Source organism: Neolamprologus brichardi, chromosome 7 (assembly GCF_056152115.1).
Source record: "Neolamprologus brichardi isolate AB-2024 chromosome 7, ASM5615211v1, whole genome shotgun sequence".
Lineage (NCBI taxonomy): Eukaryota > Metazoa > Chordata > Actinopteri > Cichliformes > Cichlidae > Neolamprologus > Neolamprologus brichardi.
This window is the reverse complement of record NC_142110.1, coordinates 39257273-39278092: the sequence shown is the minus strand read 5'-3', so window position 1 is coordinate 39278092 and position 20820 is coordinate 39257273. Positions and strand designations below refer to the sequence as shown.

General features: G+C 37.5%; 1 protein-coding gene across 1 annotated transcript in view; it reads right to left on the bottom strand.

Moving 5' to 3' along the window:
* Nucleotides 1-879: 879 nt before the first annotated feature.
* The window catches only part of lpar1 (lysophosphatidic acid receptor 1), a 36462-nt gene continuing 16521 nt past the window's right edge, over nucleotides 880-20820 (bottom strand). Inside the window, exons 2-3 of the mRNA XM_006795599.3 lie at nucleotides 19034-19789; nucleotides 880-5758 (exon numbers count right to left, since the gene is read on the bottom strand). Coding sequence (XP_006795662.1) covers nucleotides 5436-5758; nucleotides 19034-19772 — 1062 coding nt within the window. The 5' untranslated portion in view covers nucleotides 19773-19789 and the 3' untranslated portion in view covers nucleotides 880-5435. The remainder of the gene's footprint in view (nucleotides 5759-19033; nucleotides 19790-20820) is intronic.

The following is a 20820-nucleotide window of genomic DNA, read 5'->3' as shown; positions in this document are numbered from 1 at the left end:
CAGGACGTGAACACACGTATATCAGTCAACTGGAAGCTACCACTCCAAAGCTGTGGAACAATAAACATAACAGAGCAAATGCACTCTCACACACAGACACACACACAGAAGGGGAGACAATGTTGTTTTCCATGGAAACATCTCTTTGCTGTTGCAAAGACTGCTGCATACTTTATGTCACACATGACACAGACCCTGACCACTCTTACAGTGTAAGTAAACATACAGAAATACCATATTAGTGGTTCAGCTCCAGTTGTCTCTGCTTTGCACCTGTACCACATGCACATGGTGCATTAATTGTGCTACACTAAAGATGCATATTTGACCTCTTTTCCACCAACGCTGCACCAGTGCTGGTACAATGCTAGTTCTTTAATGATGTCTTTCTTTCAGAAGTTGTGGCAAATCATGCTGAACAGAATCTGTGGGCTACATCTGGTTAATTTCACATGTATCATATCTTGTAGACAATGAGGCAAATTGTTTTTTGGTGGAAACACACAGAGATGGTGAGAGATGGGAATTGGCATTGTGTCAATCGAATATTTTGTCACAAATTAAATAAATTGTTTTCCATATAGTCACCAGATAATCACTAACTTTTGTATTCCAAAATAATCAGCCTACAGAAGGCAAAGGCCAGTATAGACTAGATAGAGCATAAAGTAGTCATATGAGTTTAATGGTAGTTCTACATCGTTATAACATTATTAAAAATGAGCAAACCTGTTCCATTTATCAATCAATCTATCAATCAGTCAATCGCATCTTTATTTTGAAAATATGAGTAATGATTGTAAATACATATAACAAAAATAAACATGAAATTGTTTAAAGCCATCCTATTAATGAGGAAAAGCAAAAGTAAAATGTTACTCCAAAAATGTCTTGTTCAAAAAGCAGAAGGAGGAAGCATATGCTTATCAGTCCCTTCCCCTATTCAGCTCGTCCCAAATATATCTTTCATGATTATACAACCTAATGTATACGCATATGCTATAAATAAATATGCCTGTCTAATACACATTTTACATTCCTAAATCATCTAAGATGACTTCAAGTTATGGCATCACATGTGTCTAATGAATTGCTGTCAACACTGCGGGTGGGTGGGCCTTCTTTCCTGTTTCACTGACAAAAGTTCAGCGTAAACCAACCCCAAACTGTCTGCCGAATATGAGCCAAGTCCAGAAACACTGCCTCAGGAGACTGTGTAAGGTTTGGGAACTTAGTCATTCAGCATTTTCTCACTATGCAAAACAGTCGCAAACAGACAGCATTGAGAAGAAATGTGTTCCTCCTCCAACAATAAATACACAGTCGCACAAAAATTTCTGGTAACAGTTAAGGCTGCCCAAACTATGTTAGCAGGCTCATTTTCCACAAACTATTTAATGGCCTGGGAAAAAAATGACAACAACAACAATAAAAGCCTGTGTCTTTCTGTGTTCCCCATTCTGTTTGGACAAAAGCACAAATATTGGCATGAAATCAAACAGAACAACCATAGTATGACAGAGTCTTTGTTTTGTTTGTGTGTTTTTTACATAGGTCCTTCATTTTATATAGATAACTTTCACACACTTTCCCCTGGAGTCAGACTGATGTTTTTATTGTATCAACACCATGACTGTGGTTGGACATTTATTAATATTGGACTCTAAAGTAGAGATAATATGGAAATCACATAGATTTTTTTCACTATTACTTAAAAATATAAAACATGTGGTGCATGTTTTGTTTTTTTCTTTGCCTGAAAACCTTCAACATCATTTTAATGATATGTTTCACTTTGGAAAAACAAAATGTTCAGATCTACAGCTTTGTTATTTGTTTTGTTTTTTATTAAACACATCAGTTTTTTTGGTATTACAGAATGTTTCTGAACTGCATCACACAGTGTTTGTCTCAAGCAGCATCAGTTGAAGGCCACAGCAAACACAGCACACATCATTCAGACAAAATAAGAAGCAATCAGGGTAAAATGGCCATGACGTTATAATCTAAGGAGATAAAAGTCATCACACCATTTTCTGGGCAGTTTCAGGAGGCCTGTTGTTGACATATGTAGCTCTCTTGCGCTCGCTCTCTCTCTCTCTCTCTCTCTCTCTCTCTCTCTCTCTCTCTCTCCCCCCCCCCCCATACATATAACTAAACACTGGCATAAAAGAGGGCAGGCATTGTATCCATACTGATACTTGCATTTCTACATTGGCTAACAACTTTTAATTTGGTAGGTTGTTAGCCACAAGCTGTGTTAACTGCATGCTTCGACTTGACCTCTAGATGCCACTAAATTTTACACTCTGTCCTTCTGGAACATATGCAGGTCTGGTGTATTAGCAAGCTTAAAAAGTAACATAACGCTGCTCATTTTTTTTTTATCCTTCTCACTACTGCAGTGTTGTACAAGTGCATACAGACAACACTGATGGGTGTGGTTGTGGCTAAACACTTCTGGGTATGATTGGACATGTTCTAAGCTAAAATCTTTCAACCAGAAGAGGGCGAATCACTGCTTTTCTGGTGTTAATTGACTTTTTATGGACAGGAACTGAAAAGCACTGCACTCATAGATATTGAATTTTGCATCACAAACAAGTTAATGTTGCTGTAATAGTGTTTATGGGAAAGTCATTATTTAGGATCACAATACAAATGGCATTTTAAAAAAAAACATACAAACAACCCTACAGTACATCTGGACAGAGTATAACACAGTGAAATTTACAGACACAAAACATGTTTCCCTTTGGTGATTAACTTTGCATAATATATTTTATATATACATATTGTACACACATACTTACAAAGGTACACAAAGACTGACACACTAGTAAACAAAGACACTGAATGTTTAGTTGGTTTGATATAATAACCTAAATTAATACTTAAAAGAAATGTTACAGTGAATTTCAAATATGGAGTGTTGGGTCCAGAGCCATATATTGACAAAATCTGGTCAAGATTTTTATGACATTAAAGTGTGAAAGCTGGACAAATTTAATACAACAAGTTTGCTATGGGGGATTGGTTCCTTGGAATATTTCTCTCATTTTGTCTCAAGTAGAAGTACTGCTAGAGATTTAAAAAAGCACTGGCACAGGAAGGAAATGACTAATAAAAGTGATGACTAAGGTGCCCTAGACCACAGTCCTTTATCTCACACATGCATCAAAAATGTATGCAAGTGTTGCAGAGTGATGGTGAATTTTTTTTGTCTGTATATCACAACATAAATTGCCTGATTAATAGGCCAAACATCTGGGCAAAGATACCTGGTGACTTAATGTTAACTCTGCAGCTGAAATTCCTGAAAAACATCTGGTTTCCTGGAAAACGTTTGACTGTACTTTTGGCAGTGATTCTCACTTTGCTGTCGGTTTTTGGGAGGTTTGTCTATGTATTTTGGCCAAAATGGGTTTTGATTTAAAACATTCAGTTTGCAATTTTTAACAATGTGCATCATAGCATTGCCATGCTGGATTTCAGCTGGCACAAAATCGCAAGTTAATGAGAGCACTTGTGGAAATATTACACCATTCGAACTGCACTGGCTCATAAGTGAGTCAGTTGTAAAGGCACCCTAAGGCGGGAAGATAAGAATAGACTTTAATTTGTCATTGCTGTCATAAAAATCAAAATAAGCTACCAAATAATACTTTTAATGTAAGCGTCAACTATCTCTCTGACAGAGACACAAAATAAAACATGTTTTGGTTGGATATCTGCTTACTTCATATCACTGATACCAGTGTTACGGCAAGTAAAACTCTATGCTGGTCATTCAGATTTTGTTAAACAACTGCAGCATTTGCTAAGGCTTAATGCATTTCTGTGTCTGTGGGGTTTTAGTTCAAGAATTCTCTGAACAATTAATTCAAATTCTTTATTTTTAAAAGAAAAATGTGTATTTTCTAATGGAGGTGAAAAACACAAAAACTAAACTAAACTCAAGAGCACTGCTTTTGGCTAGCTTTCACTGTGTACCACTGACAAATTACAAACTGCCTTAAAAGTGTACACCTTTGAGGAATTTGACACCACAAACTGCACAGCTTGCTGCTAATCAAGGTTATGTTGTGAGTCATTAGCCATCCCAACAGCATTGTTGTGCCTAGAGCCCTGCCTGACACAGTGGCTAGCATGGCTACACCAGAAGTGAGGTAGGTAAATGCTCACGTATCATCATTAGTTCATGAAAGCTGGTAAAAATAGAGTGGGAGAAGGGTTTTCAGTCAAAAGTTTTGATTTTCTTTTTTAATTTTAAGTTGTTCTGTTAAATAACCCATTCTCAAGGTACCACAAAGCAATTTGGTACTAACTCAGGCGATACTTTCACATTCACTTCCACAATTCTCCCTTTTCCCTCCCGAGGTCAGCATCAGGGACCAAGGAAAACACTGAGAGGCAGTCTGCTCAGCACATTTGGTGTCATAATATGAAGTCTCTGAAAGTGCACCAAACATGACTCTCATCCTGTCTTCACATAACTGTCCTCCTCCTACTCTTTTCCCTGGAACAGCCTGCCTTTAAATCCTTAGAGGGAGTAAACAATCCAGGATTTGTAGCAAACATTGGATCCTTACTTTATTTAAACTGAATGGAAGCAAAAACCCAATTTAATGGATTCACAAGAGCGTGTTCATAAAAGAGGATCGGTAGAATAGAATAAAAAAAAAATCTGGTTGTACTTTGTAACTTACTTGCTGCTAAACAATAGATGACAACTCTACAGCAGAAAATGATAATGTTTGAGGTTATTAAAATACTGTGTTGAATTCATGGATGAAACAGTGTCACAGGGTTTTGGTAGATTGCAAAACATGGAAAACAAGTGAATATAGGCAGGATTTCACTTTGGATGACATCTTTTGAAATACATATAACATTGGTAACAATATCCTGCATTGAGCCTACACCACATCCATTTAAAGTTAAAGCTTCTGCCCGACAAATGGAGATGAAAATCAAAAACACTATGTTGTAAATCTGGGATCAGGTGAGTCGGCAACCAACAATAACATAAATGTAGAGTGTTAAGTTTGATACTTTTCATAATGATGGGGCTCTAGACGAGTAATAGTACAAACCTACCAGGCATAAAGTTAGAAAGACTGGATAAAGAGGATGGACTATACTGGCAATACTCTACTTCACAGATTTTAAATAGTTCATATCATCTTTACCTGTGACAACACATTTAACACAAATGGAAATTAACAAAACAAAATAATAACAGCCTATCAGAGTTCTCTTCAGCTCTGTCTTCAGACAGCTTGAGTCTTTTCAGCTTTCATTCTAGTTGCCATATTCTTCTTGACATACACTCATTTACCTTCTCTCAGTCTGTATCTCCTGTAGAGAATAATCCCTTCAAGATGGATTCATATCCAAGACACTGGGCTTTTTCTTTTTTCTTTCTTTTTTTTTTATACCACCGAATGTTCATTGTGGTGGTGATGGTGGTGCATGGTGCTGCCAGTCAGCACCGTGTGATTGATGGAAGATGCAGATCGGTCGGATCCCTCTGCTGCCGTCCCATTCACATTCTCCTGCCTCTGGCAGCACAAGATCTGCCTGAAGGTTGCGCTCATCTCCTTGTCACGGTAGGAGTAGATGATGGGATTCATGGCAGAGTTGAACTCGGCGAGTAGCAGGAAGAACTTTTCGTAGGTCAAGACATTGCAGCTAGCGCAGAAAACATCAAGGAGGAGGATGACCAAACCAGGGGTCCAGCAAATGATGAACGCACCTAAAAAAACACAAACTGTACATATTAGTTGAGGTAATTGACACGCCCATCAGAAAACCGAAGCCTACTCCATCCTTTCATACGCTGCGCTACATAAATGATAACTGGACTGGTACTGTTCTTAATTAATAATGATTTTCTACTCAATCTGAGTATTCAAAGCACTCTTTTTTATAAGCCTCATTCATTCATTAACACACATTCATATAAGTGCTTTCTTTCTATTTCACTTTTACATTAAAATTCATACACTCACACTTTGATGCATCAGTGGATACTGGGGGTTCAGTATTTTGCCCAAGGGTACTTTGACATAAAGGTTGGGAGAGCTAGGGATTGAACCACCCACTAACTCTGGAGTAACAGCCACCTCATAATGGAATATAAACCTTAAAAGTAATCCACATCATAACTGTTTCTATTTTAAAATTATAAAAAAAATTTTAAAATTATTACTTACATACTTGGAGCTAACGTGTAATTTTGTGATATGTATGAAAGAAACCTTTTTTGCTTAGACTGAACAATTCAATACTATTTATTTTATTTACTTGTCTTTTCACATGAATCAAGCTGACTTCTTCCATTTTCTGGAAGTGGGCCATGTCAACTGAGTGCTTAGTTCCACAGATGATGACACCGTGAATTTACAAAGTAATTTGTGTTTGTTTTAGGATTTTAAAATTGTAGCACATAGCAGTTTTTGATCTAAGTTTGCAAGATTCATGTAAGTAACGTCATGACTCATGAGCAACATTTGGGAACTGATTACTTGGTTTGGGCTTTTGCTAACTTACACTTGAATAATAATAAGTCAGCACAGGCAACTTGGAAATGGGTCCTTTTGGTGCTACATTAGAATTCATCCTACCACCTCTCATAATTCTAACAAAACACTATCAATCCACTAACAACCAGTGTTGGGGAGTAACGGAATACATGTACCGCCGTTACGTATTTAAAATACAAAATATGAGTAACTGTATTCCGTTACAGTTACCGTTTAAAAAGGTGGTATTTAGAATACAGTTACTTTGTTGAAATAAATGGATTACACGGCGGTACTTCCCTGTTTCATATTGTCGCGGGTCAGGCCTGTTTGGGTTTTGTTTGACAGCTACGTTCTGTTGTTCCAAGCGGCAGCGTTACGGTCAGTGTTGGGAAGGTTACTTTTAAAATGTATTCCATTACAGAATACAGAATACATGCCCCAAAATGTATTCTGTAACGTATTCCATTACGTTACTCAATGAGAGTAACGTATTCTGAATACTTTGGATTACTTAATATATTATCATGCTGTTTACAACAACATGCATGTACTATTGCTGTGATTTATTACTGTTACTGAAGGTCCGCGGCTCCGAACCGTAGTAAAGGGACCTCTGACTAATACGGTGGGTTCTGTGTCGGGCTCGTAGCCGAAAACTAGCTTTAATAGCTTAATAGCTTACTTACAACTGGGCTCGTCAGGCACTCTTCTTGGCTGCAGTGGTTATTATTATATTTACATGCTTCCAGCTCCCGTTTTTGCTCGATGACAGCTCGTACTTTTCCTTTTTCTCCCTCCCTCGCTCACAGACACATAACGTGTATGGCAGTCCATTCTCCCTGCAGCACGGACTACACTGCCTATGATGCTACATTCTTTAGAGCTATACCTGTAGCATTCTGCCTATTAGCTTAGCACAACAACAACAGGCGCTCTCTCACCCAGGAAACACGCAGAGAGAGAGCATCACCCTGTAACCATGGCAACCGTAACGCTGCCGCTTGGAACAACAGAACGTAGCTGTCAAACAAAACCCAAACAGGCCTGACCCGCGACAATATGAAACAGGGAAGTACCGCCGTGTAATCCATTTATTTCAACAAAGTAACTGTATTCTAAATACCACCTTTTTAAACGGTAACTGTAACGGAATACAGTTACTCATATTTTGTATTTTAAATACGTAACGGCGGTACATGTATTCCGTTACTCCCCAACACTGGTTACGGTTGCCATGGTTACAGGGTGATGCTCTCTCTCTGCGTGTTTCCTGGGTGAGAGAGCGCCTGTTGTTGTTGTGCTAAGCTAATAGGCAGAATGCTACAGGTATAGCTCTAAAGAATGTAGCATCATAGGCAGTGTAGTCCGTGCTGCAGGGAGAATGGACTGCCATACACGTTATGTGTCTGTGAGCGAGGGAGGGAGAAAAAGGAAAAGTACGAGCTGTCATCGAGCAAAAACGGGAGCTGGAAGCATGTAAATATAATAATAACCACTGCAGCCAAGAAGAGAGCCTGACGAGCCCAGTTGTAAGTAAGCTATTAAGCTATTAAAGCTAGTTTTCGGCTACGAGCCCGACACAGAACCCACCGTATTAGTCAGAGGTCCCTTTACTACGGTTCGGAGCCGCGGACCTTCAGTAACAGTAATAAATCACAGCAATAGTACATGCATGTTGTTGTAAACAGCATGATAATATATTAAGTAATCCAAAGTATTCAGAATACGTTACTCTCATTGAGTAACGTAATGGAATACGTTACAGAATACATTTTGGGGCATGTATTCTGTATTCTGTAATGGAATACATTTTAAAAGTAACCTTCCCAACACTGCTAACAATGCAACATCCTGTGTTTGAATCAGATAGATATTTCCTTTTCCAATCACAGGGCCAGGGACCCCATTAAATTTGAAGCACTGATTGCTTTTAGGCCACCACTGAGGTCATCACACATCTATTTCTGCTGTTAATGTGGCGATATCAACTACATTATTTCCAAGAGTTATAGGTGTTGCCACTTATGCAAACCCTAATCATTAGTGCTGGTATAACAGAAGAAGCTTTTGCCATAAAGTCTTGTTTTGTTTTTTTTATACTGTCGTAACATCTCCTTCAGGGCTTCTATACTGATATCAATACAATGGTGGTAAAAACCAGCGCAATCACACATTAGTTTCCCTCTACAAACTGGCAGCAGCAGTGGCTGAGCATGGAAGGTTACAAAAACTGAGAGGTGCGCAACCCTATGACACTGTTTTGTTGTACAGTGCCATTCATGAAGTATAATAGTCCTCTAACACAGAAAATCTCTCTCACAAGCAAATTAGGCCCCAGCTCACTAGGAGGTTTGAACCAGATACCTCCTTAATGTGAGGCAACAGTGCTAGACACTGCACTATGGCGTTGTTTTAGTGCCTCTCTATAATGACCGCACGTAACCCTCACTGATAGCCTTCCTGTCCTTTTTCTCAAATGTTTTTTGTGTATCTGTTAAAACAAATAACAATCACTCTACAACCACATTAGCATCACTTATGAAGCACACCACCATTAGTCAAGAAAACAAAGTACCAATATCTCTTTATGACCAAATGTAAGTAAAAAAAAGGTTAATAAGGTCAAAAACCTCATTAAAAATTGATGATAAATAACTTAGCTTTAAGGGATTTGAATGACTGTGATAAATATTAAATATAAAGAATAAATCAGCTATGCACTTTGTTCATTAAAGTGGACTCTTCCCCGAGTAGATGAAATATGTTAGCGCTGTGGAAAGGGTCACTGACATTACTCGTGCATGTCAAGTGCTGTGAATTCAGTCATCAGACATCAGACAATATTTGTCCTAACTATACGACAGCTATAGGACTTTCCACTTGGTAAAACAAAGAGTCTTCATGAGAAATGAGCAGAGTTGACAGAGAGAAAACGAGAGCAAAAGCGAGAGAGTATTGACAGGAAGGTCTGTTATCTGTTAGTGTTGTGCAGGCGGCAGCTGCAGTGGAGCTTGACCTCACTTCCTAACTATGCAAGCGGACTCTCCAGAGTTGGATAAATTTCTCAAGCAGTTCATTGCCCAGCAGAGAAACTATTTCAACTATTTGTCTCTCAGTGAAACATCTTACTCGGAGCAGGACCAGACTCAGCACAAAAAATGCTCAGAGGAAGCATTTAGAATTTCCAGTCTGAAAAACAAGAGAAAAAAAACCCCACTTGACTCTAACATTATGACTGTGACTGTATTTTCTGTTTTTACTGTCTTACTGTGTCAGTGTTGATGTAAACATTTATTAGTCATCCAATCTATCTTAACCACAATCCACAATATGTTATTGTCGTAGTAGGGCAAAATCCATCAAAATAATAAATGAAAAAATCTGATCATGTCCAGTGAAAAATATATAATAAAACAGTATATGTGCATATATGTAAAGGAAATTTGTTTTATTTCCACTCAAAATGGAAAAGGAATGCCGTTTTGTGATTTTATGGCCTTCGAGGTTAACCCTCAAATTCTTTAATTTCCTCCCTGAATCCTAGAGTATATAATTACCTTCATTACTTATCTTTATTGCAGAATTTCCTCTTTACCCCAAAAGAATATGGCTGGTTTACCATAGCCACAGTGTACAGTGTTACTACCATGCCAGGTTTACAAAGGGTAAACCAGAGTTTTGTTTATGGAAGCAACATGTGATTCTTTTTTCTTCTTTTTTTTTTCCCTGTCACTACTTAAAAATGCCACATGGAGGGAAAAGAGGCTGGAGAATGGAAAGTCACTGGAAGAAGGTAAATAAACAGAGCTATGAAGCAGGCCTGGAAAGTATATGGAAACGTAGGAAAACTACTTTGGCACGCTCGTTGTCTTATAAAAATAAGTAAGTACATAGAAATGTGTTAAGATGTGTGTGGCTATTGCAATGACAAACTACTATTGCAACAGTTTCATAAATGACACATTTTCCTATTAGTTTGTTAATGGCTCATGTGTCACCAGAATGTAGTAAATAAACCTTTAAAGGAATCGTTTTGCTGTCAAACCTGATAAAGAGCTTTAGGGGAGACATTTTTAGTTTGTGGAATGATTCTCAAGATTTGCGTAACTCAAAGCAATTGTTAGAAACAGCAGCGCACAATGGATTAACTGTGCCATTGCTCATCAACAACATATTAAAATGTATTGCTTCGAGGGGGTTTATAAAGACTGATCTGCAATTTTACTTCAACTGACTCTCAACACAAATATCTAATTAGCCAATCAAATGTCTTAAGGCATTTAGACATACAGACATGGTCAAGAGAACTAGCTAAACTTCAAACTGAGAAAGAAAGGTGATTTAAGAGAATTTGAACATGACATGGTTGTTGCCAGATGGGCCTGCACTCCCATAAATACAGTTTCTGAAATAGTGGCCTGGTCTGAGTATTTATGAAACTGCTGCTCTACTGGGACTTTCCCACACAACCATCTTCAGGGTTTATAGGGAATGGTCTGAAAAAGAGAAAATACCCAGGGAGTGTCAGTTCTCTGGGCAAAAATATTTCACTGATGGCAGAGGTCAGAAGAGAATGGCCAGACTGCTTCGAGCAAAATAATCACATATTAGAACCCAGGTATGCAGAAGAGCACCTCAGGATGCAAAACATGGTGAACTTAGAAGCCTGTCAACTAAGACGAGGAAAATGATGCTACAATTCACACACATTCACCAAAATTGGACACCAAAGGATTGGAAGAATGTTGCCCAATGAGTATCAATTTCTGCAGGCATTTGGACAGTGAGGCATTTGAACAGAATGTGGAGTAAACAACATCCATCTATGCGTAATATCAACACTTCAGGCTGATGCTTGTGATATTATAATGTGGAGACTGTTTTCTTGGCACATTTTGGACCCAGTAGGACCAAATGGACCTACCTCAGTATTCTTGCTGACCTTATCTATGCATTTGTGACCACAATATACAAATCTCCTGATGTTTGCTTCCAGCAAGATAACACACCATGTCACCAATCTCTCACTATCTCAAACTGATTTCTTGAACATGACAGTTCGAATGGGCTCCACTGTCACCAGACCCCAATCCAAAGGAGCACCATTTGGATGTGGTGGAATGGGAGATATGCTTCATGGATGTGAAGCTGACAAATAAGCAGCAACTGTGTGATGCTGTCACATGAATGTAGAACAAAATCTCTGAGGAATGCTTCAGTCGTCTTGTTGAATCTATGCCACCAATTAATTCGGTACTAAGGGGAAAAGGGAATCCACCCTCGTACGTCCTAGGTGAGCCTAATAAAGTACAGAGTTATGTATGAGAGTTTGCTCCTATACACTCTCTAACTATGCAGTTTCTCAGATTATCATTTAGTTACTTAAAATAAATTTTGCATGGTGCATTTGTACAAATGTTTACTTAGGACTATCCTATCCTATAGTATGAACTGCTAATATTAATATGTATTGCTTTATCCAAGTGTATGATACAGCAACAGTTTTTTAACCACCACCATGCTCTCTTTTTAACTTTTCTTAATGGTCACATGGCAATGTAATGGCATGAATGGGAAGTATGGTACATGTTTTTTACTTTTCCATTATTTTCCACAACTTTTATCTTCTGTTTTTTTTCCCTTACAGAAATAATCTTTTATTAGAAAAAGAACATGGGTCTATGGCCTAGGTAACGAATAGGTGGACCACAGATGCATTTCTTTATGCACCCATACCTATTACTACATATTTATCAGACCATTTTCTATTTCACTCTGTGCAACCTTTGTCGTATTTATGGTAGGGTTATTTTAATCCTGATAGATAGAAGAAAAGGGGAAACTCAAACTACACTTTTTCATGTTTTTTTTTCTTTAAACAAGCCCTTTATTTAAAGACAACTTCTTGAAAAGCTATTTTTAAATTTTGAATGTAAACTTTGCTTGCTTTACTTGTAAAGAGAACAATTTATTATGAAAGTACCGTCCAGTTCATTGAAAATAAATAGGAAACACTAGTTCAACAATGGTGAATTGTAATTTCTTTCTTTTACTTCACAGCCAGTTGTAGCCTGTTTACAGACAAGTGTTGGGCTATTTGTAAATATACTGCATTGAATTATAATGCATAAGGGACTTTAGCATATTGTGGACCCTTGTTTGAGGAAACTTTCTCTATCCAAACCTTCCATAAATTCTAATGAAGTATCCTTGGTCTATGGGAACAAAAATAAGGAAATAATAGAGGCCAGATTATGGCAGTGAACCTTGCACTCCCACAAAGACACATGCACGCAAAACACACATGCAGAACTGAGGGTAGATAAACACTCACATGTGCAGACACAAACACATGCAAACACTCACTTACTTAATTATACATGGCACAAAGACAGATGGGTTAAATATTTTGACGATGTTGAGAAAGCACTCACAAAACTTTATTCCATCCTTGAATCTGTTGCCTCACACCAAACACTGTAAGCATTATTATGTGATGACATTTAGGGGGCTTTGGTGTCATAGCACGTTATCTCTCTCAACATATTAGTAAGTGTGGGTCTGGTTCTCAATCTAGCATTTTATTTCAGCAACACTTTTGCTCTAAAAACTGGTCAGGTTTCTATTATTTTTCATTATTAAGATGCTGGTCTTAGTCACACGATGAACAACCAAAGAACTGTAAAAATATAACATCTGTGATTATCTGTCTTCTTTTTCCCCTCATTCTCCAACAGGCAGTAGGCTGCCTCTCTCTGAGTAAAGCTGGCAGGATGTTCTTGTTAATATGGAGTGATTTTACCCTACTGTCACCAAGATTCATTCATGTTGTTTGTTTTTCTAATGCTATGCTTATTTGGGAAAGACTGGCGAGACTAATACGACTACATTAGCCAATCAGACAACTGTTAGGCTGGCTAGGTGAAAGTGAGTAAAGTGTTGGTTGATTTTTCAGTTACTTCGATTTCTTTACAATGGTCATAATGACTAAATTAGAAAAAAAGATGGCTACATTGTTAGATGTTAAATGTGTTTACTTTTCAAGCGAGCACTTATGGGCTGATATTTTTTTACAGCAAGACTGAAACACGCATACTTAAAACAAACTCTACCACTAACGCCGCCCCTGCTACTTTTCTTTTCCTTTTTTTTGTTGTTCAAAAGCTAAACTCATAAGTACTCACAAGCTAGGAAGACTGAGCTAACACTAGAAAAGAAAAGTTTTTGTGCAAACATTACAATTGCATGTTTGCATTACAATTTTATGTCTATGCTAGTTATCCAATATTCTACATCCAGTAAAATATTACATTCAAGAAACAGCTTCCTATTCTTCTGTCTTACATTTTCATCACTCAATTATTTTGGAAGGCTCATTATGCCAGCTTAGGTTTCCACTTATGTGAATTCTCTGTGGCTCTTAAAAACACCCCAAATTGAATTATTGCTTTCATCTTCTGGGAGTCTCACTCATTTTCCTACCATTAATCTATTTGTATCATTTTTTATTGCTCTCCTCAGTTTCTTTTCCTTTTTAAAATCTATTGTTTTTCAAAAATCCCTTTATGAATTTTAAAATCTTGAGTTTATCCTTCCTTTGTATCTTGTTTTTTTGGGATTTGTTTTCATTGCACGTCTCTTTCTGATCGTGGTCATGTTTTCCTTTCTGCAACCTGTATTCTTGTCAGCCATCCCCTGCTTCATCTTTTACTTGTATCTCACATTCTGCCTCAACTGTCTCTCTAACCCAATCATTATCTGTGGTCATTACCATGATCCCTATATATATTTCTAAAAGGGCCCATTAGTTTCCCGTTTGTCCACAGAAGGATTTCTTTTCCCATTCCCCTCTTACCCACATCAGTGCTTCCACACAGAAGATTAGATTAAAGTTCACATTCAATAGCTGAGAGTCCACAGCACAGAGTCCACAAAGATGCTTGTGGTGTACACAGTGATGGAGTCTTGTAGTGGTTTCACAGTGAGCTAATGGTTAGAGAAACCAGCTTTTGACCGAAAACACAGTGAGTTCTTTGAAATAATGGCGTTTATCTGTTTATCTGCAGAGATGTTTGCTTGGCAGCAGTGACTCATGTGTATGCACTGAGACTTTTTTAAATCTGTTATTTTTTAATAAACTTGGAATAAAAAAGAAAATCAAACATCAACATCAAAAGGTCTACTTAGGTTCTCTCAGCTGCTTGATAAGAAGGCAACTGGACTTATTTTGGTTTGTGAAGATGGTTAGCCTCTCGTCATTTAGTTCTAAAACAACTGATGTACCTTTTAACCTTTTAACTGAAGATGCAGACACCCTAACAAATGCAGCATGAAAATCTTTTTCAAATTTTGTGGGATCAGATCTTTTTTGGAGACATATTGTAAATTGTATTATAGAAAAACATACAGAAGACAACAGACATCAAGGCGGGAATGAAACGAAGGTCCCGGTTTGAAATGAGCAGCAGGTTTTGTGTTTAAGATGTATATGTTTTAACAAAAAAGGAAATAAATAAAGAATAAGAAAACTATATTCTTTTGAACACAATCTAAAAGCAATTTATAACACCTTGTATATTTAACTGTTTAACTCTAAGTCAAGTGTGTCATATTGGATATATGAGTTTTTGTGAGTTTCTGAGACTTCTACATACTCAGTGTGACTTTTTTCCCAGAAAAAGTCCAAATAAAATCTACAATTTATTTTTGAGGAATGCACTGAAAAAGAAAATGCTTTATGTAGCAAATATTATACAAATTTAAATGGCCTCAAATGTAAAAGGGTTAAGCAGTGTTTAAAGTTTGCCTGAAAGTAACAACCTATGCTGCTGAAATCACATTTGTACGGCGCAGATCCTTCCATAGGGAGTGATTACAAAGACTGTATTGTCTACAATTATTTCTTGCATTAAGTGACGTACACAGATGCACACAAACTCAAACACACAGAAAACAGGTGACACTGTGAGATGCATGCCAGTTGTGTTTCCATGCTGACAGTAGATTGGAGCGTTTGGCTTGCGGTTTTTACAGATTGGTTATGCTCAGCCAGAAAATACACCAGCATTATAGCAGAAAATTACAGAAACGTCTGTGTATGAGTAGGGCACATTTGTTAGTGTGTAATCATTCATTTCTGTCCTTCCTTTGAAATCTAGATACTGAAAAAAGTCTTCGGGGTAAATACTGACTGCTTATACACTGTAATTTGGAGACAAGTACCAGTCTGTTATATGGCATCTGCATTTGTTTGGGCATGGTATTGCTTGGCACTCCATGCTGTCTGACGATGTGACCTCATACAACACCATAAGCTTTAAGATAATCAAATCATTCACAGAACACTCCAGCATTTGCCAACAACTGACACACACACACACACACACACACACACACACACACACACACACACATGCACTACTGATGCACTACAGTTTTTCACGATGAGTGCCAGTTTACTGAATTTGGTTGTTTTGTAAGTGTAAACACTTGGTACTTGTCTAACTGGGAAAAAGACAATCTGATTGCAAATCAAAAAAAGTAATCACAGAGAAAAATGGGTTGCATCATTTGTTTAGAACTTCTTATGTGGGCTTTTTTCTAATGCTGTTCAATCAAACTGATAATGGAAGTTTGTTTATTTTAATCTACAGTAACTGGTACTGAGACTCTTTTCTTAGACTTTCACTTATCCGGATAGCATGAGGGGGAGGTGGGTTGCAAAGAGGTTTGGAAATGTAGAGCAATTATATGCACTGTGAAATAGCTTAGAGAGTTTTCCCTTATGGTAGATTCCCATTTGGATGCATGGAAGTATATTGGCTGCGCTAGATGATGTCAGCTGGTATTTGTCAGGATTGCTCCTGAGCTTCATTTCTTGCTCAGCCTAAACATATTGCTGATTTGAGATTTTTGTGTGGTACTAAATTTTGAAGAATTGGGCTTTAAAAATTGGTTGCTGTGACTAAAAACATCTGGAATTTTACATGTTCTTTCCTGGTGATGAAAAAATCCTTTATAGTCATTTTTTGGCACATACTGATATCCGTATCAGCGGAAGCTAAAAAACTAATTTGTTTTTATTTGTTTTTTTGTTTAATGAAAAGTAAGAGAAGTCCAAAGGTTTTCAGTGCATGTACAATGAAACAGGCAAGCAATACAAGGGAGAGACTTAGTTTGGGGCATGGAATTGAGTGTTCTTGATAGTGCTTCAAAATGACCTCATTTAGACTAAACCAAAACAGATCACACCCTCACTCAAAAGACTTACTTTCTCAGTAACATGTCGGCTTGAGTAGAGAAGAACAAATGTGGCTTGTTCTAAAAATTTAAAACAATATTTCAAATTGATGCTAATGATTTACTGATTAAACTGAAAAGAAACTGTAAAAACATAAAGCTATTTTTCTATTTTTGGTAAAGAACAGTCATCTCTAGTCCGAAATACATGAAGCTAAATGACTGTAACTTTGTTTCTTAATGTTAATTCCTGAATCCTAATGCTTACTATTGTTATGGGATTATAAAACCTGTGTTTTCTACCTAGATTTATAGAGTGAGTCTTTTGCAAATAGCTATGCAACCTTGCATTAACATCATTAAAGTTCATATGAAGTTGAACTTCATATGAAGTCAGTTATTAGAATGTTCTTACATCCACTTAGCTTTCATTTTTGGATGACTCGGTCTTTTTCCTGTATTCCTGAATAGAAAAAAGCAGCTGTAGGATAGTTGTAACAACACCAGAGAATTAACATTTTTATTTATCCATTAGACAATAGACAAAGACAGCAATAATGCTGGTTTCTATTGTTAAAAAAAAGTTGTTGTTTTTTTAGTTGTATATTCACCACTGATATTTTACTGCAAAAAATGTGCTTACACATGTAATATAATTTATAGCAATGGAAGAATCAGAAAAAGCAGATTAAGGGTTTTTTGTTTTGTTTTGACTTTTTTTTTTTAGTCCTACTTCCTCCTAGAAAAATCACATTATCTGCAAAGAAAACTATGACAGTTAGATTTAATTCATACCATGGTATATAGCTTCCACCCTATGGCCATTAGGAAACATACACCAAAGGTAGCAGATTAATTTCAGAACTGTTTACCTCATAGGTTACCAAAGAGGTAAAGAAATAAACAAAACATCCCTACACAGCAGATGTTCATTCTCTGCCTCTTTAGCCCACTATATGCTCCAGATCATAGTCTCCTGTCCACTACTTTGAGTTAAGTTTGGAGTAAAGACAACAACAGGATGAGATAGCAGAGCACATAGGAGAGAGATCATTTGCAATCCTGTGGTATGTTTTGTCTAGGATGCAACACATCCTGCTTCCAGGCACTAAGAAGCCTTTTCCCCCACAATTTTTAACATACTATAAACATAACTGAGCTGGTCTGCTAATTTGTTCTAGTTTTAAATGAAAAAACGAAGAAGAAGAAGGAGTAGAGTCTGATTATTACAGAGTCCTGAAAAGTGTGAAACATATCTCTGCTTAATGCTTGCACATAAAACTGTCAAGACTGCACACGCAGCTTGGGTGATAGGTTAAACAGGCCGAGTTTCATCTGCAGCATATAAACAGACACCAAAAAAGTTGACCACACTGCAGCACTACAGTAAAAAAAAAACAAAAAAAAAACTGCTGCTGTTCATTGCAACTGTGTTTTTAGTTTTAGTTTGGAAAGCTGGACTGAGGCCAGCTGTATCTGTAAGAGAACTGTAATCTTTTTATTTTAAGCCTAGATACCTCAGACATCCGTTAGTGTTCTTTATAGGTGAAAATGAAAGTACAGCTGGAGAGTAATTGAGGGTATTTCACAATTCTTACCAAGAAAACGACATGCTAGCCCTAGAAAAATTCTTCAGAACTATAAAAGATGGGATGTGGGATTAATCTAAATTCCTCATAATCTGTTGGTAGTACAGATGCTTACAGACTACCAGAAAAGTTCTTTTGTTTTGTGCACAATTGTAGTGAAGCGTAAAGCCTTAAAGGCACTTGCATGGACATGTGCCTTGGTACTTTTGGTATATGCATCTTCTAAAAGAGACATAATTTACTATACTTTAAATCAACAAAACCACATTATTCAAACCACTATGTTTATATATTTTTGCTTGCATATATTTAATTATTTTCATCCCCATTTGGCTATTTGCAATCATAAATTTCAAGGTGACTTCATAACTAAAACTATGAGCATTTTAATAATGATCATGGGGAGCACCACTGACCAATATGATTTACTATATATGAGATCTGCAGTAGTGCTAGGAGGACATTGTGCTTGGATTCAGTGTTAAATGTAACAGCCTCATAGTTAAACTGATTAACACATGCATCGTTTTGCTGCTGCTGACGACTTCAGATGTTGGGTAATTGTTACAAAGACAAATACATATATAGGCAGAGGCATCCTGCTAGAAAGTCTAGGTTAGTGATTATCAAGAGATCAACAGCTACAGTACTTAGACTGAAAGTGAATGCTCTTACCCAACACAATGACCACAGTCTTCAGAAGAGACATCATGGTATCTCGGTTGCGTCGTGGTCCAGAGCTGTGCCGTGACATCCTCATGGTTCTCTGCCTCACATACACAAAGATGTGGGCATATAGTGTCACCATGACAACAAAAGTCACAAGATTAAACACTGCCCAGAAGACCAAGTAAGAGTTGCTGTAGAGAGGTGCCATGTTGGAGCAAGACTTAATGCTACAGATACAGTTCCAACCTACGCTGGGTATCGCCCCCATGACTATGGACATAGTCCAGATAATGACAATCACAACCACCACGCGCCGGTTGCTCATGCGTGTGTGTAACTGCATGCGGAACACGGTGATGTGGCGTTCAATGGCGATGGCAAGCAGGTTGGCTACAGATGCAGTAAGGCTGGTGTCAATCAAGCCCTGACGCAGCAGCCATGTTGAAACAGTCAGACGTTTTGTGTTTGGTCCCGTGTTGAACATCAAGTAGAAGTATGCCAATCCAGCAAAGAAGTCAGCAGCTGCCAGGTTAGCCATCAGGTAGTAAATGGGGAAGTGGAATCTCCTGTTGACGTAGATGGCGATCATTACCAGAAGGTTGGCGAGCATGATGAAAATGCACACAGTGATGCCAAGGCCCATCACCAACCGGCTGTAGGTGTCCCAGTCGTTAGCAAGAGGCTTGTCGCTGCGGTTGTAGAAAAAGGTGATGCTCTCATTATAGTAGCATTGTTCCTCATCCATGGTTGTAGTGGTGTTTACTAAAATGAGAAAAGACATGAAATACATAAAATTTTCATAGAATACGGTCTTTTGATGTATACTTGAATACCATAGATTTATTTTCAAAAGGGAGGTTTATTTTTCAGATCCATGGAGCTGAAACAACATGCACCACCTCAAATCAAAATCTGCATTATGAAGTCAGTGCTGTTTAACTGTTTTATTGTTTCCTTTACTTGATCACCTCGTGTAAATCACACCTGCGATGTTAAATCATCACAGAAGGAGCATTAAACTAAACAAAGAAACACTTCCACTGAATGTTCAAAAGCATGTGGCATATGTGAGTATTTCAGCTTATTTGATTATCTGATTGCAGTGCTGTGTGAGTGAAACGTGAATCCTTTTCTCAGATTTTGATACTTACTGATACTTACAGAGGTTTTGCTAGAAATTGTTACAAAACAGTAGATGCAGTGTGATTAAAACACCTTTGTGTGCTTTAAATGTGAGAATCTGGGCCTATTCATTACAATTTTGATGTGAAGCAATCTAGTATATTAATCTATATCATAAGCATGCTCCATGTTAGTTGTCATCTATAGCAGTCACTATTATCTCATAGAAAACATACACTGTCCAATATACAACCATGTGTAAAATGAAACTTGTGTTGCCTACAAGTCACAGAAGTTTACGAGTTTACAGAAACAAATGTGCTGCGTTTTTTGTGCCTGCAGGCTTGCCTTTTTTTTTCACCTGGTTGAGGTTTACGAGTATTTATGCTTAAAAAATGCATGAGGAGGAGACTGAGCGAATGTGTGTGTGTGAATGGGTGGATGACTGAATGTAGTGTAAAGCGTTTTGGGGTCCTTAGTGACTAAGTAAAGCACTATACAAATACAGGCCATTTACCATTTTACCATTTACTGAGAAAATAAGTAGATACAACAGCATCATCTCTCTTTCTCTCTCTCTCTCTCTCTCTCTCACTCACACACACACACACATACACACACACACAGACACACACACTACTCATATGAGTATATGTGTTTGTAATAAAGCT